The sequence below is a fragment of the Pteropus alecto genome, unplaced genomic scaffold (genome assembly GCF_000325575.1).
Source record: "Pteropus alecto unplaced genomic scaffold, ASM32557v1 scaffold270, whole genome shotgun sequence".
NCBI classification, from domain to species: domain Eukaryota; kingdom Metazoa; phylum Chordata; class Mammalia; order Chiroptera; family Pteropodidae; genus Pteropus; species Pteropus alecto.
The window spans coordinates 6,716,824-6,738,284 of NW_006430735.1; the positions used below are offsets into that span (position 1 = coordinate 6,716,824).

Below are 21,461 nucleotides of genomic sequence, written 5' to 3' on the forward strand. Positions count from 1 at the left end.
TATTCATGTACCAATTACCTGTTTTTTTGTCTAAAAGTTAAACAAAAATACTATGTCAAGTAGGAGTGGTGACCTACAAGTTTGCTTTGACCACAGCAAGTTCCAGCAGACCTTTGTGACAGGTACTTTTCCCTTTTTTGTAATGACATTAAAATTATCCTATTATGTTTTTTTTCAGTTTTTCTTTACATCTTTCGGTGCCAGGGATAGAAGTTACCTCAGTATCTTTAGATTGTGGCAGAATGCACTATTAGACAAGGTAAGTGTTCATACCAGAGGCAGGTATTTGTTATAATAGCAACTTTCCACTGTGTACTTAAACACAATGTTTGTGAATTGAAAAGCTCTTTTTTACTTTTCTGGAGTTAATTTTGACTAGACTATTTAAATTCCAAGGAGAAACTTGAAGCAAGACAAAATCCATAGTTGCACGTTAAGGTGTTAATTATAATCCTCAGGGGAACCACCAAGAAAATAATTTTAAAAACATAGTAAAAGAAACATCAAGAGAAATAAAATGGTACAGTAGAATTATCTGTTTCACACATAAGAAGGCAGTAATGGACTAGAGAGGCCAAAAGACATAAGACACATAAAAAACAAATAGCAAAATTACAGACATTACATTAAATTATTAAACAAATGGATTAAACACTTTAATCAGAAGACAGGCAGAATGAATGGAAAAAAACATGATTCAACTATGTGCTGTCTATAAGAGACACATTAGATATAAAGACACAGACAGACGAAATGTAAAAGGTTGGGAAAATATATACCATGCTAACAATAACTAAAAGAGAGCTGAAGTAACTTTAATAATATCAGACAAAATAGAGTTTAAGACAAAAATTAATAGAGACAAGAATATTTTATAAAAAAAATCAATCTATCTGAAATTCATAACAATTATAAACTTATATGTACCTAATAACAGAGCTCTGAAATACATGAAACAAAAACTGGTAGAATTGAAGGGAGAAGTAGATAATTAACAATAATAGTTGGAGTTCTCACTTTCAGTGACAAATAAAACAAACCAGACAGAAGATAAACAAGGAAATTGAAGACTTGAACAGTACTGTAAGCTAACTAGAACTAAAAGACATCGATGGGACATTCTACTTAAAAGAGAATATACATCCTTTTCGGGTACACATGGAACATTCTCTAGAACAGACGATATGCTAGGTCAAAAAACAAGCCTTAATAGAGTCAAAAGGATTGAAATAGTACACAATATGTTTTCTGACCACAATGGAATGAAATTAAATCAGTAACAGAAGGAAATTTGGGAAATTCACAAAAAGTGGACATTAAACTGAACATTCCTAAATAACCAATAACTCTAGAAAAGGAAAAATCATAAGGAAATTAGAAAATGCTTTGAGTTAAATGAAAACAAAAACATATATACACCAAAACTCATGAGATGTAGCTAATGCAGTGCTTAGATGGGGATTTATAACTATAAACACATTTAAAAAAAGAATGATCTCAAATCAACAACCTAACTATCAACCTTAAGAAAGAAAAAGAAGAGCAAATTAAACTCAAAGCAAATAGAAGCAAGGAAATAATAAAGATAGAACAGAAATGAATGAAATAGAGAATAAAAAAATAACAATCAACAGAACCAAAAGTTCCTTCTTTGAAAAGATCAACAAAATTGACGAAACTTTAGCTAAATTGACCAAGAAAAAAAAAGATTAAAGTTATTAAATTCAAAAGTGAAAGTGGTAACATTACTACTGACCTTACAAAAATCAAAAAGGTCCATGTTATGAACAACTGTTTGCCAACAACTTAGTTAACCTAAATGAAATGATCCAAAACCTAGAAAGTCACAAACTATTGAAACTGACTCAAGTAGAAATAGAAAATCTGAATAGACCAATAACACGAAAGAGATTGAATTAGTATTAAAAAATCTACTCACAAAGAAAAGCCAAAGCCCAAATGGCTTTATACGTGAATTCTGCCAAATGTTTACAATAGAATTAACTTCAGTCCTTCACAAAGTACTCCAAAAATAGAGGAGGAAGGAACACTTTCCAACTCACTCTATGAGTCCAGTATTACCTTCCTATCAAAACCAGACATAGAGTATCACAAGAAAACTACAGACCAATGTTTATGTTCATTTTATCTATTAATATAAAACAAAAATCCTCAATAAAATGTTAGCAAACCAAATCCAGCAACATATACAAAGATATATACCTGAACTAAGTGGGATTTATATAAGGTTACATCAACATATGAAAATCAATGCAATACACTATATTAGTAGAAAACAAAAACTACATGGTCATCTCAATCAATACAGATAAAACATCTGACAACGTCTAACATCCTTTCCTAATTAAAAAAAATAAACACAAAAACTAGGACTATATGGGAATTTCTTTGATCTGTTAAAGCTCACAGCTAACATATTTAATGGTGAAAGACTAATGCTTTCTCTCTAAGGTCAGGAACAAGACAAGGATGCCCTTTCTTGCCACTTTTATTCAACATTGTATTGAAGGTTATAGCTAGGGAAATTAAGCAAGAAAAAAAGGTAAAAGACGTCCAGATTAAAAATGAAGAAATAAAATTATCTCCATTGGCAGATGATATATATATACACACACACACACACATTCCTAAGGAAGCCAATAAAAATCTATTAAAACTAATAAATTCAGTAAGGTTGCAGAATATATTATTGAAACACACAAATCAATTATAATTCCATATGCTCACAATGAACAATCCAAAAATGAAAAAAGAACAATTTACAACAACATGCAAAAGAATGAAATACTTGGGAATAACTTTAACAAAAAAATTATAAGACATGTATACTGAAAGCTACTAAACATTATTGAAAGAAATTAATGAGGCTTAAGTAAATGAAAACAATCTCATGTTCACAGATCAGAAGACTTAATATTGTTAAGATGGCAGTACTCCCAAAAGTTGATTTGCAGATTCAATGCAATCTCTCTCAAAATCCCAGCTGGCATTTTTGCAGAAATTGACAAGTGAATCCTAAAATTCATATAGAAGTGTAAGGTATCCAGAATAGCCAAAGCCATCTTGAAAAAGAATACAGGTGAATGAATTAGTCTGTTAGGTCTGCCATAACAAAATACCACAGACTGGGTGGTTTAAACAACAGGAATTTATTTTCTCACAGTTTTAGGGGCTAGATGTCCAAGATTATGTATGGTGCTGGCAGGGTGAATTTCTGGTGAGACTGCTCTCGTTGGCTTGCAGCCTTCTTACTGTGTCCTTATATGGCTTTTCCTCTGTTCATGCACACTCCTAGTCTCTTCCTCTTTTCATATGAACACCAGTTCTGTGGTATTAGGGCCTCACCCTTATCCCCTCTGTCTTAGTCAGCTCAGGCTGCTATAACAAAATACCATAGACTGGGTGACTTAAACATCAGAAATTATTTTGTCATAGTTCTGGAGGCTGGAAGTCTGAGATCAGGATGCCAGCATGGTTGAGTTCTGGTGAGAATACTTCCTGACTTAACAGATGGCCACCTTCTCGCTGTAACCTGATATGGCAGAGAAAGAGAGAGGGAGCGAGAGAACAAACTCTGGTGTCTTTTCTTATAGGGCACTAATCCTATCATGAGGGCCTGAGCCTCATCACTTCATCTAAACCTAATTATCTCCCAAAGGCCCCATCTCCAAATACCATCACATGAGAGTTAGTGTATCAACATAGGAGACTTGGCAGTGGTTGGGGGTGGGTACGATTCAGTCCACAGCAACCTCATTTGACTTTAATTTCTTTGTTAAAGTCTCCATCTCCAAATATAGTCAATTGGGTTTCCATGTTATGAATTTTGGGGGATATAATTTAGTCTCTTACATTGGAGGACTTGCATTTCTTGATTTCAGTGTACAAAGATGTAGTAATCAAGGCATAGACTGACTGGTATAAGTCTAGACATATAAATTAATGGAATAGAATTGAGAGTTCAAAAATAAAATCTTATACTTGACAACCAAAAATTGATTTTTGACAAGGGTGCCAAAACATTTCAATGGGAAAGAATAATATTTTCACCAAATGGTTTGGAGCTATTAGATATCCACATTCAAAAGAATGAATTTTGACCCCTACTTCATACTATATACAAAATATTACTCAAAATTGATCATGGATCTAAATGTAAGATCTTAAAGTGTGAAACTCTCAGAAGAAACTGTAGGTATACATCCTTATAATGTTTGTATTAGACAGTGGTTTTTTGTTTATGACTCCAAAAGCTCAAGTGACAAAAGCAAAAATAAACAAATTGGACTTCATCAGAATTAAACTTTTGAGCTTGAAGAAGTCCATCAAGAAAATGAATAGACAACTCATGAATTGGGAGAAAATATTTACAGTTTATATTTGCATTCAGAATATGTAAAGAACTCTTAAAACTCAATAAGAAAATGACAAATAACCCATTATAAAATGGGCAAAAGATTCTTTAAAAAAGAAATGGTCAATAAGCTCATGCAAAGATGCTCAATGTCATTAGCCATTAGGGAAACAAAAATCAAAATCATAATGAAATTCCACTTTTCATCCACTGAAATGGCTAAAATAAAAAGACAGACATTAAGAAATTTTAGAGATATGGAGAAACTGGAGCCCTCATACATTGCTGGTGGGATTGTGAAACTTTGAAAACTATGAAAAACAATTTGACAGTTTCTCAAAATGTCAAACATAGAATTACTATATGACTCCATAATTCCACTTCTAGGTATATATGCAAGAGAATTGAAAACATCTGTTCACCATAAACATGCAGTTGAATGTTCACAGCATTATTTGTAATAGCCAAAAAAGTGGAAACATCCCAAATGTCCATCAACTGATAAATGTATAAACAAAATGTATATTCATACAACGAAATCTTGTTGAGCAATAAAAAGGAACGAAGTACTGATACATGTTACAACAGAGGTGAACCTTGAAACATTATGCTATGTGAAGACAGCCAGCCCCAAAGAGCACATATTCTATGATTCTGTTTTTATGAAATGTCCAGAATAGGAAAATTCATAGAAATTGAAAGTAAATTTGTTGCCAGGGGAGGTAAGAATGAGGAGTGACTGCTAGTGGATTTGGGTATCTTTTGGGTTGATGAAATTTAGTGATGATAGCTGTACAACTCTGGATATGCCAAAAACTTCTGAATTGTACACTTTTAAAAAGTGAATTTTATGGTATGTGAATTATATATAGTTCAGTAAAGCTGTTATTATTTTTTTAAATGGCTAAGAGGAAGAGTAGACCTTTTCCAGATTTTCCAGTAAGAAAGGCTCCTTTGCATTGGGAGTTAAACACTGCAGGCAGGAACTTTTCCTCCTCCCCTCTCCCTTCCCTCTCCTCGGCTAAGTGCTTCCCTGGTGTGGACACTGTTTGGACCCTGCGGCTCTTCGGGTTGAATGGCTTTTGAACTCTGGGGTAGCAGCTAAGGACAGGGGCTTTCCTTTACTTGGGTGCTTTCACTTTCCCGGAATGCAGAAGATGTGGAGAAGTCATCTGGAGGTCTAGAGATGAATGAGAGAGAGGAGAGAAGTGGGCGGAGGTGGAGTGTTTGCCAAGCCCAGCCCTTCCTTCCTCCCTAAGGGAATAGACAGGGCTGGCAGGGGAGCCCCAAGTCCAAATTCCCCCCACCCCTATGAGCCTTTCTTGGCGTTTGGACACTCTTCCTCATCCGGAGCCCCATGCCCTTGCTCCTGGCTGGGGTGATGCTCGGTGCTGCGGCCCCGTGGGTGTCGGGACCAGCAACACCCTTGAGAGTCTGGAGCCGCTGCACAAAGGTGTTAGGCCCCACGACTCCACGCCTGCCTTCCAGGTCGCACTGCAGGAAGCTTCTTCCCCCTACCCCACAACCCCCTACAGGTCTGCCTCGTTCAGATGCATTGTCATAATTACAGTGGGCTGCTCTATTGGTGCCCGCTGAAAACTCCAGTGTTGCCCTAGGGTCCTGGCTAACCCCAGGGTCATGGCTAACCCCACCCCCAATGCTGAGTTTTTCCAGGGCTGGAAATCTTCCAGGTGCATTTGCTCATTCTCACAAAGAACCAAAGACTGCTACTGCAACTTACATTTGGTTATACACTGGTTCTATGTCCTCCCAAAATCAGATTTGTGCTTATCACATGTGAGCAGTTGGGATACATCCTTGCAAAAACAGATTTCTCCAGAGAAATCATAAAGTTCAGGTTTATAGATCAGTCAGGGAGAAACTGAGATCTGAACTTTAATGTGAAAAGAAAAAAGCTCTTTAAAGTGGGAGAAATAAAGGGATTTCCAAAATACTTCTGAGGTCACCCACTGTGGCAGAGAAACTCTGCATCTACTGTCTGGTAGTAAACTACAGCCCTCTTTGAAAAGATCCTGTTGTCCAGCCTGTATTCTTAATGTGTTCACAGGAGTATCACCATCTTTACTGTAGTTATACCTTTCAAATCTTTGGGTCATTTGGTTTTCTTTAACATTGAATGTGCAACTCTTTAAGGGGACACTATGCTCTCATTTTAGTAAACAGAATGATGACCATTTCTGCTTTACACTAAGACAAAAATCAATGTTTAAGTATAAACTATGTATTAAGTACTATATATAACTCAGCGAAAGTTGGAGGTGAGACCTCAGTTTTAAAACTGCCCTAACTGGAATTTTAAACATTGTGGAATTCACTCAGAAAAGGAATTAGAAAACAAAGCAAAACAAAAAAACTACCCTTCCTGTATTCTCCTAGTGATCCTTGAAGAACAATTTTTTTTTTAACATACTAATTTCTATAACAGTAATAGCAACTCCCACTCATGAGATATTAGGTGCTAGGTGCTTGGTACAGTTTTAGTGTTGTCTGTAATTTTATAAGCCTCGGTTGCCTTCTAGTTTTTAAAGTGATAAAGCCACGTTGCTTAGATGTCTTGATCTTTTGTAATGCTGTTTTTAAAAAAGAAAACAAAATCCATAAAGTACATAGCATAACTACAAAATTCTATAAAACAATGTAAGTAATTTCAATAATATGGTTTATATATATTCAAAATATTTTTAGAAAATTTAAGTTCAGAATAATGTTAATATTTACTTGTAATTAGGGAATCTGAGTGTAAAAGTAAATAGGTCTTTGCTTACTTCTTACATGAGACAGCCTTAAAAACAAAGCAAATTCATCTAGAAAATAAGATTATTTAATTGAGGTAAATACAGCAAAATGATTTTAAAATCATGTGTGTATGTGTGTGCTTTATTCCTCTAATAAAATAAATCCACAATAGGAGAAAATTGCTGGAGGCAAACATGGTGCCTTTGAGAAAGAATGCTTTTAAAAGTACATGTTTTTCATTCATTAGGTTCCTCTGATGCATTGCTACAGAAAGTACAGTTTATTTCAGATATTTGACTTAGCTTAATGTAAGTCCTCAGTGTTTAGACATGTGTTTAAATTGTCAGTATGGTCATTCATGCAGTAAGTTATAGCACTTTAGCTTAGTTTACAAACTTTGAGTATAGCACCCTTTTTCTAAACATTGAGTATGTAGGATTTGTGAGGCCAGAGGACAGTAGCACCTCCATTCTTTGATATAAACAATTGATGTTTTTTGTTTTTTGTAAAGAGAACTGTGCAACCATGGTTTAAGAGAAGTCTCTAGGCCTTGTCCCACCACCCCCTCACCTATTTTGTTTAGTTTAAGCTCCTCCTCACTTCCAAATTCTATAGTAGAGGCAAAAAGCCTTACTACCTGTTTTTGTATGGTTCGCAAAGTAGGAATGGTTTTACATTTAAAAAATTTTTTTAATTAGAAGGATAATATCTCATGACACAATTATATGAAATTTAGATTTCAGTGTCCACTAACCCCAATAAACTTGAAAAAGAATGAAAATAAATTTCAGTGTCCACTAATAAAATTTATTGAAACATCCACTCTCATTCGTTTATTGTCTGTGGTTGCTTTTGCGGTGTTACAGTGGAGCTGAGTAGTTGCAACAGGGACTGAATGGCCCACAAAGCCTAAAATATTTACTGTATAGCCTTTTAGAGAAACAGTTTTTTGACCTCTGAATGGTACTACAGCCAGATTTATCATTTTTAAATGTATATCTGCTAATATTAGCTTCCTGCTTAATACTAATTCTCTTGAAATAAAAATCTAAAATTTTGTATAGGGACCACATGATCTGCCCCTGGCCCATCACTCCAGCTTCATCTTATTATATCCTCCCTGTTCTTAAATGTTCTGCTTTTTTCTTCTTTTTTAATTTTTAATTTTTTTTCCCCCATACTACGTCTTCATACAGGATCTTTTTGCCTGGCTCTTTCCTACCTCTAGTTCTAACAGAAACTCATTAATAAAACTGAAGTTAGTCCAATCTTTCACCTTCCTGTAACATCTTACACTTCTCCTTGATAATACTCATTATACTTACAATTCCTTGTTTTATTTTTTCCTCCTTCCTTGACTACAGACACCTTGAGGATACGGTTCATGTCCGTCTTATTCATTGTCATATGACAAGCTCAGAGTTAAGTGTATAGCTGGTTTGGCAGACAGCTTGGTTTACCCAGTACAGTCTGGGACTGTCTGGGTTTAAGCCTCTATTAGTGTAAATATTAATAGTGCTCACTTTATTCTCAAAGATATGCCAGTTTGGACAATAACTTTTAAGGCTATATTACACATAGCCAATGCTCAATAAAGACTTTTGGAGTGATTCAGTGCAGTAAAATCTTAGTGATTAAGTCTCCAGATAATCATTACACTTAATTAACAAGACATTTTTAATTCTCTGCTCAAGGTAAAGGCAAAGGATGAGAAGAAAACACAGAAATTTAGTTGCAGAAAACAACATTCAAGATATGCCGTACATTCAATGTTCATTTAACTCAATTTCTTAAACCTATATGTGCCGTGAGAACAAATGATTACCTTGAAACATGAAAGTATTCTCAGTTATGAAAGAAATCTTATTTTCTATATACTTGAATTACTAAGAAAATAGGACATAAATACATTGTAAGCTTATTAATTTTAATAAGGCTTAAAACTTAAAAGGTTAGTTTTTTTTGGTTAAAACTCAACACTTAATATTACTCTTTTTATGTTTCTAGTGATATTGTTGTATTGGATTTAGGATTACTGATGCTAATAATAAGGGCAGGTGTGTACAGAATCGAAATGTTCTTTTTGCATTATTTTTTTCTTAAATAATAGTTATCTCATGTTAGTACACAGGGGCTGCTAGGAAGCTAGCTATTTTTTAGTAGATATTTAAACTTGGGGCTTAATAGAGCAGAAATCTATACTCATTTCAAATTCTAAGGCTTAAAGAGATGGAATGGCTTTCAGACTTATTCCCTAAGGGCAGAAGGAGGGCACATGGGTCAGAGTTAGGGAAGAGGTGACAAGGGGAGCCTTTTCAGTGTATACAGAACCATCTTCTCTAAATTCTGATACATGTCACTCCAGTTTCTATTTTGGGAATTGCTAATAGAGGGATGACAGAAAGACATCCCATTCCTCAGGTGTGTTGAGGGGAAAAGTATTTAAACAGTTGATTGATATAAAGAATGAATATGTCTTTCTGAGGTGGCTTGGCTAGATTTAGGGCCAAAAATTTAGGATTTAGGACAGGAAAGTAGAGTCACGGAGGCAGACTTTGATTGTTGGAGAAGTGCACAGAGATGAGTCATCAGGTCCCACCAATGTCACAGGAAATTGTCCTTTAAAACTGTCTGTATTTGCTCTGATTCCATGCTTATCATTCAAAGTTCTGATTACTGATACCTGACTTGCAAGGTATTCAGGCACCCTGGATGAATGGCGTAGAATGAAATGACTGTTCCCCTATTATGCTTTAGGGCATTTACCACTGGGCGAGTATGTGCAGCTTGTGAGTGTGGCTTGTTGAAGTCAGGCACTCTGAGTGCAGTTCTAGTACACTGACTCTGCTGAGGCCTTTCTCCACATAGTGGTCAGTTTAAAAATTTAGTGTCATCTTCTGAGACCTTTTGGAAGAGTGTCATCCAGCCTTCTCCTGCAGACTCCTCAGCCTTATCAAATCCCATTATTCTTATGCACCTCTCTAGTGATCACTTCTTTTGGAGTTACTTGGAAATCTAGAAGTTTTCCAATAGTGTCATAAATCTAATAAGTGCAGCATTTAAACCTGCCTGGAAAAAAATAAACTTTAAATGGCTGTTTTAGTCATATTTTCTATATAATAGCCTGGCAGTGTAGAAGCATTTGAATTCTTATATTGTTCCTTCTTTTTACCTTTTTGACTGGCAGATCTCCTCCACCTGTTTTCCCTAGGTCTGTGAAGTATACCTCCTACCTAGTCACCCAAGCCAGAAACCTGGGTGTTTCCTTGATTACCTCTTCTTTGCCAACTATGTCATATTGGTCACCAAAGCCCTCATTAATCTAGTTCAAACTATTATAATAGTCTCCTATCTCTTTTTAACACTCTAATCTGTCCTTTAAGTTGTTACCAAAGTAGTAGTAGTTTTAAAAGTGTCTATTTTATTTATTTTATTGAGGTAAAATTGGTTAATAACATTATATAAATTTCAGGTGTACAACATTGTAATTTGATATCTATTTGTGTGCTCACCACCAAAAGTCTAGTTTGCTTCTGTTACCATATATTTGACCTTCTTTACCCATTTTGCTCCCGTTTCCCTTTGGGAACCACCATTCTGTTGTTTGTATCTGCGAGTTTGTTTTGTTTTGTTAGTTTATTTGTTACTTTTTTGTTTTATATTCCCCATATAATTGAAATCATGCAGCTTTGGTCCTTTTCCATCTGACTTATTAAACTTAGCATAATACTCAAGATACATTCATATCGTTGCAAATGGCAATATTTCATCTTTTTTATGGCTGAGTAGTATATGCCATTGTGTGTGTGTATGTGTATGTATGTACATATACATACATTTGGTGACCAATATGATATACATACATACACCCCACATCTTTTTTATCCATTCATCCGTCTGTGGACACTTAGATAGCTTTCATATCTTGGCTCTTGTAAATAATGCTGCAGTGACTATAGGGGTACATATATCTTTTTGAATTAGTGTTTTTATATTCTTTGGATAAATACTCATAAAAAAGTATATCTTTTAAAAACACAATTCTGAACTTGTTACTTTTCTGTGTGAAACGAGTAGGTGGCTTTTTATATTTTGACGTGAACCCCATTTCTTTAACACAGCATATGAGGCTTTTTGTTATCTGGCTGCTTACCCCTGCCCCACTGACTCTTTTCTCTTTCCCCCGCCTCCCCCACCACTAGTGTTAGTCGTGTTGAACTGGCTTGCCAGGCTGCTCCACTCCTCTGCACGTTTGCATTTGTCATACATGTGCTTATCTTACTTGATCTTTCAGCGGTTGCACACTTCCTCTATTTTGCAACAACATCTAACCTTTGATTTCCATGGCTTTCCTTCTGGAATTTTCTCTTATCTTTCCGGTATTTCCTTCCTACTTTTTTTGCAGGCCACTCACCTTCTGCTCAGCCTTTGCCTGCCAGGCTTTGTTGGGGCTCAGTCTGAGTTCTGTTTTCCCTCTTAAGCCTATTAAAATTGGCTCTGCTCTATGTACCAGTGGTTTACTATAAGAATTTTTATATTTAGCAAAAGTATATAAAAGTCATTTACAGTATATTTAATGTATATTTTTCCATCGCTGTTTGGTTACTACAGAATAAAGATATCTGGTTTCAATAGGTCAATGAGAACTACCATAATATGTTAAAAGCACTAGTTTTTAGACAGTGGAAGCTAGCCCCTCCACCATGTGCTTCTTCAATTTGAGTGAGTGCTCTTCTCCATTTTTCTCTCTGGTCTTTCATTCTGCTGTTATGTAAAACGATTAGCTTTTAGTGACCCCCCACAAAAGGTTGATCCTTTCAGTTCATCAAGTACCATCAGTTGTGTCAACACACCTTACTAAATTAAATAGAATGACTAGGTAGAAGTTAGGGCAATTTAGAAGAAAACTATTTTTCATCTAGAAGAAAGCATTTTTTTTCTGGGAAATAAATTGGAATTGGTAGATGAAACTCTCTATAGTGTTTATTGTAGTCCTGGCCCCCTGGCAGGAAATTATTCTGAATAAAGTAAAAAATATTTTTAAAGGAAAGAATTATTGAGTAATCAAGATGTAAACTTTTCAGTGATGAAAGATGTGCTGAGCGCTTATTAGAATTGCATCATTTGAATAACTCACTCTTCCTGTTATTTCCTGACATTCCATTATGATACTCGAGAGATTCCATCTTTGATAGTTGCAAAGGGTTAATGCAGGAGTCTGATGGGGCTGCTACATCAGCACTGAAGAAGTGGTAGATGAAGAGGTAATAACGACATTGCCAGAACTGAATAGAAAGTATTAGCCTGGAGAAGAAAATTTAACCCTTAATATATTAAAATTTTAAAATGAGATTAAAATAATACCACAACAGGCATTTATGTAATTGAGCATAAGAAGATATTTTCATTTTCATTTTATTGTTTCCAATCTGTGTGTAGAACAGAAGAAATTGGGAACTGTCCCTTTAATAAAACCCTGTTTACCTATCTCTTCTAGTGGGCGTGGCTTAGGAACTTGTAGAGTGAGGTATTACTTCCAATTCTGCATTCTGACCTGCTACCTTGGAAAGAATGCTGATACTACAAACCAGGAAGTGACAAGTAATGTGCTTTCAACTACTATAGAACTTGTCTTTTTATAAGGAAAATCTTCTCATAACAAAACTAGAAGACCAAAGCAGTGATTTTACATAGTTGTCATCAAATATTTGCAACTCTGCTGTGGGATAAAGACTGCAGCATACTTAGAGTACAAAGCTTTCTGGGCCAGAAATTGATCTGACTTTTGAGCCTTATCCGATTACTGCTTGGTTTACCTTTATTTTGTTCACGTACTCTGCAGACTGAACTGGGGAGTCTTTCCATTGTTTGCAGGTAGGTGGTCAGCCTTTGTTTAGAATTTAGGTCGTTTTTTAAGGTTACTTCACCCTGCTGTTTATTGAAAGAACAATTTAGGTCGTTTTTTAAGGTTACTTCACCCTGTCGTTTATTGAAAGAACAATGAATATCAGTCTGGATACATGTTTAAATATTTGAATATTCAGCATGGCTGTAAATAACCACATTTTTGTGACTTCTGGTCAACTTTGAAGAAAATGTAATTTTTAACAAATTAGCTGGTGAATTAAATGAGTTCTATTTTGTTTTCCATTAATCTTTTATATATTCATTTTTTAAACTAATCAATTAAAATATATTGAAATTATCCTGCTGTTAACTTCTTGATTGTATTTGATAGTATATTTAAAACATTTATTTATGTAGTCAAATAAAATTGTATTTTTGTTAACATTTTACTTATAAGATTCATTTCTTTCACTCTTAGGAAGCTCAATATTTATCATTGGTCTGTTCTTGCTACAGTTCAATAGCTATTATTTCAGAAGAGTTTTTATAAAAATTTACTATTCCACAACTATATTGAAATTTTGCTTGTTTCTCTTCATAATGTTAGCCATCCATTTATGACACCAAAAGCATTTCAAAGATAATGTCTTTAGAAGATTGAGTTAATTATTAGTATAAGCTAACTGCTCTTGTGAAAAAAGTTCACAATGGCTCTTCTGGAGCGGAAGTCAAAAAAGAAATGTGTGGGATATCTTTAGGATCAAGGACAGTGGTTCTCTAACTTTCTCTACCACTAATTATCCTTTTAATTTTCTTATACAGACACTATACTTCAAAAGAGTTTTTGTCCACCAATTAAGTGGTGTATATGAAATACTAAAATGTTAGAACATTATTGTTTATTAGTCATACATTATTTCCAACTAGAGTTTCTTATCAGCCTGACATACCACTCTAGGTTAATATAATTCAGCCTCAGACAAGGAGGCCTGACATTTTACTTAGCATAAATAATTTTATTGTAGGTAACTATTTGGATATTTTTGACTTTAAGAAACTGATAATATTATCTAAATTTTCATCAACTACTCCTCTGGAATCCTAGTAGTCTGGACATGGCAAATTGGGAACTAGCAGTCTAAAGCGCAAAAAATTTGTTCTTAATCTCTTTGAGGTTCCATGAAATATAATGAAGGTCATTAAGTGTAATGTAACAAAGGTACCATAGCTACTAGACAGAAGAAGCAAGGAGAAAGAAAAAAGAAAGTATTGTTATGGGGAATGTCAAGGAGGAATTCAAGGCATCTGTATGTTTTGCCCCATTAAATCTCTATATATTTATTCCTACTATTTCCCAACTTGAATTTTTTACTCCAATTAGGCTGATAAACTATTAACTAACTTTAAAACGAATATTACTTACATTTTTCGTGTGTTTATTCTATATTTATATGTTGGTTTTCCTTTTTCCGAATTTTTTCTTTTCTACATATTCCCCATTGATGTCCTTTGAGTTCAGCCGAAGACCGTTCTCCAGTGTGAAGTCTTAGCTGATCACCCTAATCCACAGTGATGTTTCTTATTACTGTGTCAATTCCACCAGTTCTTTGATATGTAATAATATTATAGCTTGTCATATTTAATTTTACTTAAGAGTCTCCTTTGTTTCTTCAGCTATATTGTAAGTTGCCTGAGAGCATTTTATCCTCCTTAGCAGCTAGTTCAGTGATACGCATTAGGTAGGTTCTAAATAAATAACTGTTAAATGAATGAGAAGAAAGAACTCTTACCAACAGTTGTTTCACTCGTTTTTCTGCTGCCCTCTACGTTGCTTAATCATGTGATTAACCATCTATAATGTTTCTAGAAATCAGAATATTGGTTATCACACTATTATTTTTATTTTGCTATGTAATGTATGAGTTTTTTGTATTAAGTGATTTTAATACTAAGATAATACCTACAAAGAAAGAACAAGCTGGGCTTTATTAACAATAAAAGAAATATTCTAAATTTGAGCCTCTTATATTTTATATTTTAGGAAAATATAAAGTTTACCAATATATACGTTTTTTAAAATGGTTAAAATAGTAAGATATATTATAGATTAAGAAGATGAGTTCCGAATAGACGATTAAAACAGTGGTGATCCAGTGGTCGTGGTAGACTGGTTGGATTGCAGAATTTAAGTTGCAGATTAATGATTGCTAGAAACTATGGATAAATTATTTTATTTAAAAAAATTTTAAACCTCTTACCTCCCATTTACAGCAGGTATAGCACACTTTAAAATCATCATTTCATCTAATCCAAGTATCAACTCTGTCAGATAAGTTTTGTTAACCTATTTTTTTTTTTATAGATACAGAAAACACATCTAGAAAGGTCACACATCTGGTAGCTGTACAACAGGTCTTTGACTTCAAAATTCATGTGTGAATCATTGTTACACTATCTTACATTTTCCAATACTGAGTGTAGTTTTTCTGTCATTTTAGAGCTTGACTAGACAAGAATTCTGGCAGCTGCTGCAGCAGAACTATGGCACTGAACTAGGCTTAAATGCTGAAGAGATGGAAACCTTGTCTCTTTCGATTGAGGATAATATGCAGTCAAGGTACAGCAGAATGTTTTGAAATTTCAAAATTTATTAATCATTAATCAAAGCAGAATTATTTTAAACTATTAACTTACAATTTTTATTAATTGACCCTTGGGCGAATTTGCCTCTGTGTTCTCTGTAGTGGAATAGCATGAAAGGTGAGGATGGTGGATAGTTTATTAAATTGGTAAGCAAACTATGTCTTTGTAAGAAAATATGTCTTTGTAACATGTCACCTAGGATTTGCTTAAAGCGTGGCTTTAGTAAACCTTTTTATTAAGGATCTGGAGAAGTACCTGGCGAAATCTCTGTGTCTGTGAATAATAGTAAAGTAAATTAGCTGGAAGATATTTTGAGGGCTACAAAGATAATGTGACTATTCCTGAAGGATACCCTAACATGGTGCTTGGCATGGAGTTGGCATTGACTAAATATTGAACGCATTAATGGAAGGAGCTTGTAGTGTTATGGGCAGTGCAAATAATTACAATACAAGGTTGAAAATGATAAGGGCCAAAAGGGGCAATAGATAATATGATAAAGAAATTCAGAGTAGAGAGAAATTATTTTTGACTGATGAGAATTCATTTGGAAGAGTGGACATTTTTATTAACCTGTACAAGTAAAAGTGCATTTTGTCCAATGGTAATTGAGGTCATAGCAGTAGAAACAGAGGATACTACATTAAAAATCTGTAGCAAACATTATGCTAAGTGAAGGAAGCCAGTCACAAAAGGCCACACACTATGATTCCATCTGTGTGAAGTGGAGTCCAGAATCTGTAAATCCATAGAAGCGGAGAGGAGATTAGTAGTTGCTAAGGACTGGGAAGAAGGGTGAGTAGGGAGTGCAGCTAATGGTACAGGCTTTCTTTTTGGGGTGATTAAACATTCTAAAATTAGCGATGATGGCTATACAACTCTGTAAACCGCCATATTCTACATAGTCTCTAAATGTAGTAAATTTTATGGTATCTGAATTATAACTTAATAAAACATTAAAATTCTTTAGTAAGTAAATCTTAATGTAGAAATCTTTTGAAAGTCTTGCTATTATACAGTTTTACTCTGCCTATCTAGGTAGTCTTCTAGTTATGCCGAACCTATTTATAGTGTTTCCGTTAAGCATCAACATTTTAGTCTTTTTTACATTATTACATATGCATATTTAATTAGTTATCTTGTAAAGTTAAAAATTTCCATTGTAGTGCTCTCCTTGTAAAGTTTATTAGCTTCCCTTGGGTACAGGAGTTGAGTTAGAAATGCAATTGATACACTACAAAGAGGCTGGGATTGTGCTAAAGAAGATCTGGATTCTAGTCTGGACTTTGCCACCAAGCAGCTGAGCAGCCTCAAGCAAATCTCTTAGCTTTTCTGATCCTCAGTTTACTTATCTGTGAAATGAGGCGGTTAAAGTAGATGGCCTCTTGCCAACTCGAAAAGTTTCTAATCTTTGAAGAAGGAAAGAATAAATATTTTTGACCAGCTGCTTTATAAACTCTAAGGTCCGGCTTCTTGAGGTCACCAGCAAAGCTGCTATTTTCTTCCCTGTGATTGAGTGCTTTCCAGGAGAAGATATGACAGGATCCTCATTCCCACTTTTACTCCTTTTCCCATTTGTGCAGTCTCTGAAAGAAGCATATCTATCTCAAACCTTTATTATCTCAGCTCTTCCATCTTCTTTCTTTTCATTTTCAATCTCTCTTTTTACTCTCCTTCCTCCTTTTTTTCTTTTCTTTATTTCTCTACAGCTCAACTCCATCCTTAAAATCTTTAAGTTCAGACACTCAGGTGGTGAGTTAGTCTCAAGGAGCCATTTTTCTTGTTTGGTTCCCTCAGAGCCCTGCCATTCCAACTAGCCAGGAGTGACTTGGTTGCATATAAATAATATATGGGTGAAGTAGAATAGGGTTGAAAGGCCCTTTAGCATTTCTATTCCTTCCTCAGAATAATATGGCTTAAGATGTCAGGCTGCTACTTTATTTTAGAAGAGCTTTAAGTCTATATGTTTCAACGATTACATGGAAATAATAATTTCTCAATAAGGTTGAGCATTGGAAATGTGTTCCTTTTACATTTAGCAGACTTTCCTTTCTCTTTGCTCTTTGAGAAAGGAAAAGCAGGTCCCAGGATAATTATTATAATCTTGTCCCTATGACCATTTGAAAGCTTTTCCTTAAACCTCGTTCTTAAGAATGAACAAGAACGAGAAGAGGGGCACGGACCGATTGATGGGCTCTGTGCTCAGATATTAGGAGCTTCCATTTCTGGGGAGCATTTGCCATCTCAGATGGGACTAAATCAGAAAGAAGGGGATTCAAAAAAACTGACTTCTGATGCTGGCTGGCATCTAACTCGAACATTCACCCTGCACCTTTCGAAGTTTGTAGTTGTCCACAACTGAAATTTAAACAAGCAATATTAATTTTACTACTTGCTATAACAGCCACTTGTACTTGGTTAATTTTTTAATGGTTTCTGAAATTTATAAAATCTCATATGAGCATATCTTATTTTCAGAAATAAAGTCAATTTGCATATGATTTAAGAAAATAGCATACAATTTAAGCACATTATAAGTAGAGGCTTATTTGTTACATTATAAAAAAACATTTATTGTTAAAATGCTTTATAATAGAAAAAGACCTCAGTATGGAGACTAAATCACTTATTTATGTGGAAGTAACCTTGTTTGTGTTTCTATAATGATTTGTTTTTTACAGAAGTTCAGAAAGAAGCAGCTTGGATGACTGTGGGGAGAGAGATGAAAGATTATCTAAGTCAATCAGTTTTACCTGTGAATCAATTAATCGCGTTTCAGAAACAGAGTCAATCGATGGAAATCTAACAAAAGTGGTTAGTGTATGATAGCTCTTTTAAAATATATCTGATACTGCCATGTGTTCATCTTAATGTAAGATCAAATAGAAATACGATATATGAAATGATTAAAACTTAAGATGTTCAGGCTGCTCCTTTATTTTAGGAAAAGTGTTTCAACTCTAAGTAGCAGAGGTTATAAACACATGTGGTTCTTTTCAAGCTGGATACAGTATAGAGCTACCAGACAGAGCATCAGTCTATAAGAGAGATACACATCATTAAAAATATGATAGCGAAATTCATAGTTAGTAGAATTTTTCCCAGAGTAGGTAATTTATGTGGTAGAAAGAATCTGTTTTGAAGGGGAACATGAGAACCCTGAGCAGCATGCTTGAGTAACAATAGATGCTACTTAAGTTGCCTACTAAAGCAGTCACAGCCAGTTAATTACTGGGCTTCATTGTTTGTTTCTTTATTTTTTCAAGTATAATTATAAAAGCCCATCAATTTTTAGAAAAATTGCAATGAGTTTCTGTCACTTGGAGTCAAAATTTTTTATACTCCATTTGTCCCCTCTGCCAACAGGGGCCCTGTTAGATTGGCTCCTTTGTCCTTTTGAAGTGATTAATAATTTTTAATGGCTTCCTTTCTTGTACGATAATGTGTCCCAGTCACATTTTGTGCAACTTCTGTCCCGGACTTACTATTAGCCATTTTCCTAATGAGCCATAGTTCTTAGTGAAGAACGGTATTTAGAAACCACATTCTGAGCGCTAAGAGTGTGCCTGTTATAGAATTTTTGTTCTTATTGAGGATGCAGGTTTGGGACTAAAGTTGAATTTCTTGGTTTAGAGCAGAGCATTGGCATTACATCCTACCTTTCCTACTTGCCAGCTATATGACCTTAAGTAAGTTAACTTAATTACTTAATCTTTCTATGCTGTTGTTTTCTCATCTAGGGGATGCGGAGAATAATACCCCATAGAGGTTTTTAAAAGGATTGAATTAATATATTTGAAAGTGCTTTGAACAGTCCCTTGAACACACTAAGTATTCAGTAACCATAAGGTGTTATAATTGAAGGTGAATCTGTGTGTGGCCACAACGAAGTTTTTCTACCTTCTCCCATGGAACTCCAAGCATCTCCTATGAATAAATGTTGGGAAAACATTGAAACACCGTGTTTCTGTGAAAGGCCACCAAGTTATCAACTCTCTTGCATCTATCTCAGTCTGATTTTGTATTGTGGATTGCTTGCAAAACTTATTTATTTGCAGATCCTTAGGAGCTTCCCCCTGGTGCAAGGGAGGTGATTTTATGGATGCTAATCTCTTTGTATGTTCTCACTGAGAAGACCAAACCACTCAATTTTGGGGAGGTTACCAGGACGGGATTTCTCCCAGTCTCTTCATCCTTCTACATAAGTCCGACTTTGAGGACTGGGTTCTCAGCACTACTAATCTTACTTGGGTCCTTCCTACAGCTTCTTTGACAGTGTCTTCTGTACCTGTTCTTGGAATAGTTAACCCATTGATTTTTGCTTCTAGTTTTGTCCCTAAAGGAAGTCATATTTTTTCTAAGGAAAGGGAATGGAATGCAGAGGAATAATTTAATGTTTTAAGATTGATCATACATTCATTGATGTTTAGATGTTTTCAGGTTATGGAATACAAGTGATAAGAGAAATTGGTCCTTTTTTATTTTCATTCAAGAGCAGTAGGGTAAGATTCTCAGGTGTCAAAAAATATGTCAAAATATCATATTTCACTTACTTTGTTTCACTTTTATTTCCAACAAAAAGTCAGAAATAACATTTTTTAAGATGAAAATAGGTTTTTCTTAATTAATGCTCTTGTAAAATTAATACTCTGTAAAAATTTAGGAAATGTAGAAAAGTATACAAAAAATAAAAATTGTCCAGATGTCAACCACTCAAAGATAGTGACTGTTACTTTTCCTATATGTATTTATATTCTTTATAATGTGAACTATATCTTAATTAGAAACAATAGGAGAAATACGTGGAAACTTATTCTACTTAGCCCTGTTAAAAAGCCCTGGGTCAGCTAAATAAGCATGTTGTTTTATAGTGTGGAACTCCTAAATAAATCAAGTTTTGATTTTAGCAGTCATCTCTGCTTGAAGAACGAACCTTCTGACTGGGATAGTAGAATCGTTTAATAAATTGTCCTGGGTCCAGATTGTTATTCTGCTTTCTGAGTGGCCAGAGGAAACCTGCATCTTCCTGGGTGCTTTTGCTGCTCAGGGCTGCTCAAAGATCTCATGGGGCAGGAAGTATAAGGATTGTATCTTTGCCTTTTGCTCTCTTTCATCTGCTTACACACAGACAATGCAAGAAAAGACTTTGCTGTATAGTTTATATTTTTTACACTGTTTTATTGAGCCTAATTATAATACTGTTCTACTTGAATACTAACATAGCAATAACATTTATACTTTAATGCTTAACATTAAATATTTTATAGAAACAGCTTAACTTTATTAAACTATTTTCAGAAAGTACAATTAGCATCGTATATTGAATATATTTTAATATAGTAGTCCCTTCACAGCAAAGACAACTGTGTTCTTATGAGTTTGCAGTGACATTAACTTTCTCTTTTAATCTTCTCTCCCCACTGTACTCTTATGTGACTTTTATCTCTCTATTTTCTTTCTCTTTCCCCTTTAGTTACTGGTCTTGAGAGATGGGTGAGTTTTCTTCTTTGAGATGATGGGGCAGGTATTGTCTTGGGAAGCTAACTGGGTTTTACTCCTCTCCCTTGCCCACCCCAAAGAAATGAATGTTCCGTTATTCTGCCCCGTTTTTCCCTTCTGCTTACATGATTCACATGATGTTAAGAGATGGTGTCTTCATAGATTTATTGTTCATTACTGTTTAAGAAGATGACTCTAGAATGATATATTTTACTCACCAATGTTTTATGGACTGAATGGGAAATGTGATGCAAACAACAAATTTTTCCAAGAGTAAATATTATTAAATATCTCATTATAAAATCTAAACTTATACTCTGTTTTTTTAAACTGGATTGTT

The 21,461-nt window shown here is 34.6% G+C and overlaps 1 protein-coding gene across 1 annotated transcript in view; it reads left to right on the plus strand.

The window, feature by feature from the left end:
• GRAMD1C (GRAM domain containing 1C) overlaps positions 1-21,461 on the plus strand; it is a 75,322-nt gene that overhangs the window by 28,867 nt on the left and 24,994 nt on the right. Inside the window, exons 6-8 of the mRNA XM_025051447.1 lie at positions 179-259; positions 15,478-15,596; positions 18,304-18,445. Coding sequence (XP_024907215.1) covers positions 179-259; positions 15,478-15,596; positions 18,304-18,445 — 342 coding nt within the window. The remainder of the gene's footprint in view (positions 1-178; positions 260-15,477; positions 15,597-18,303; positions 18,446-21,461) is intronic.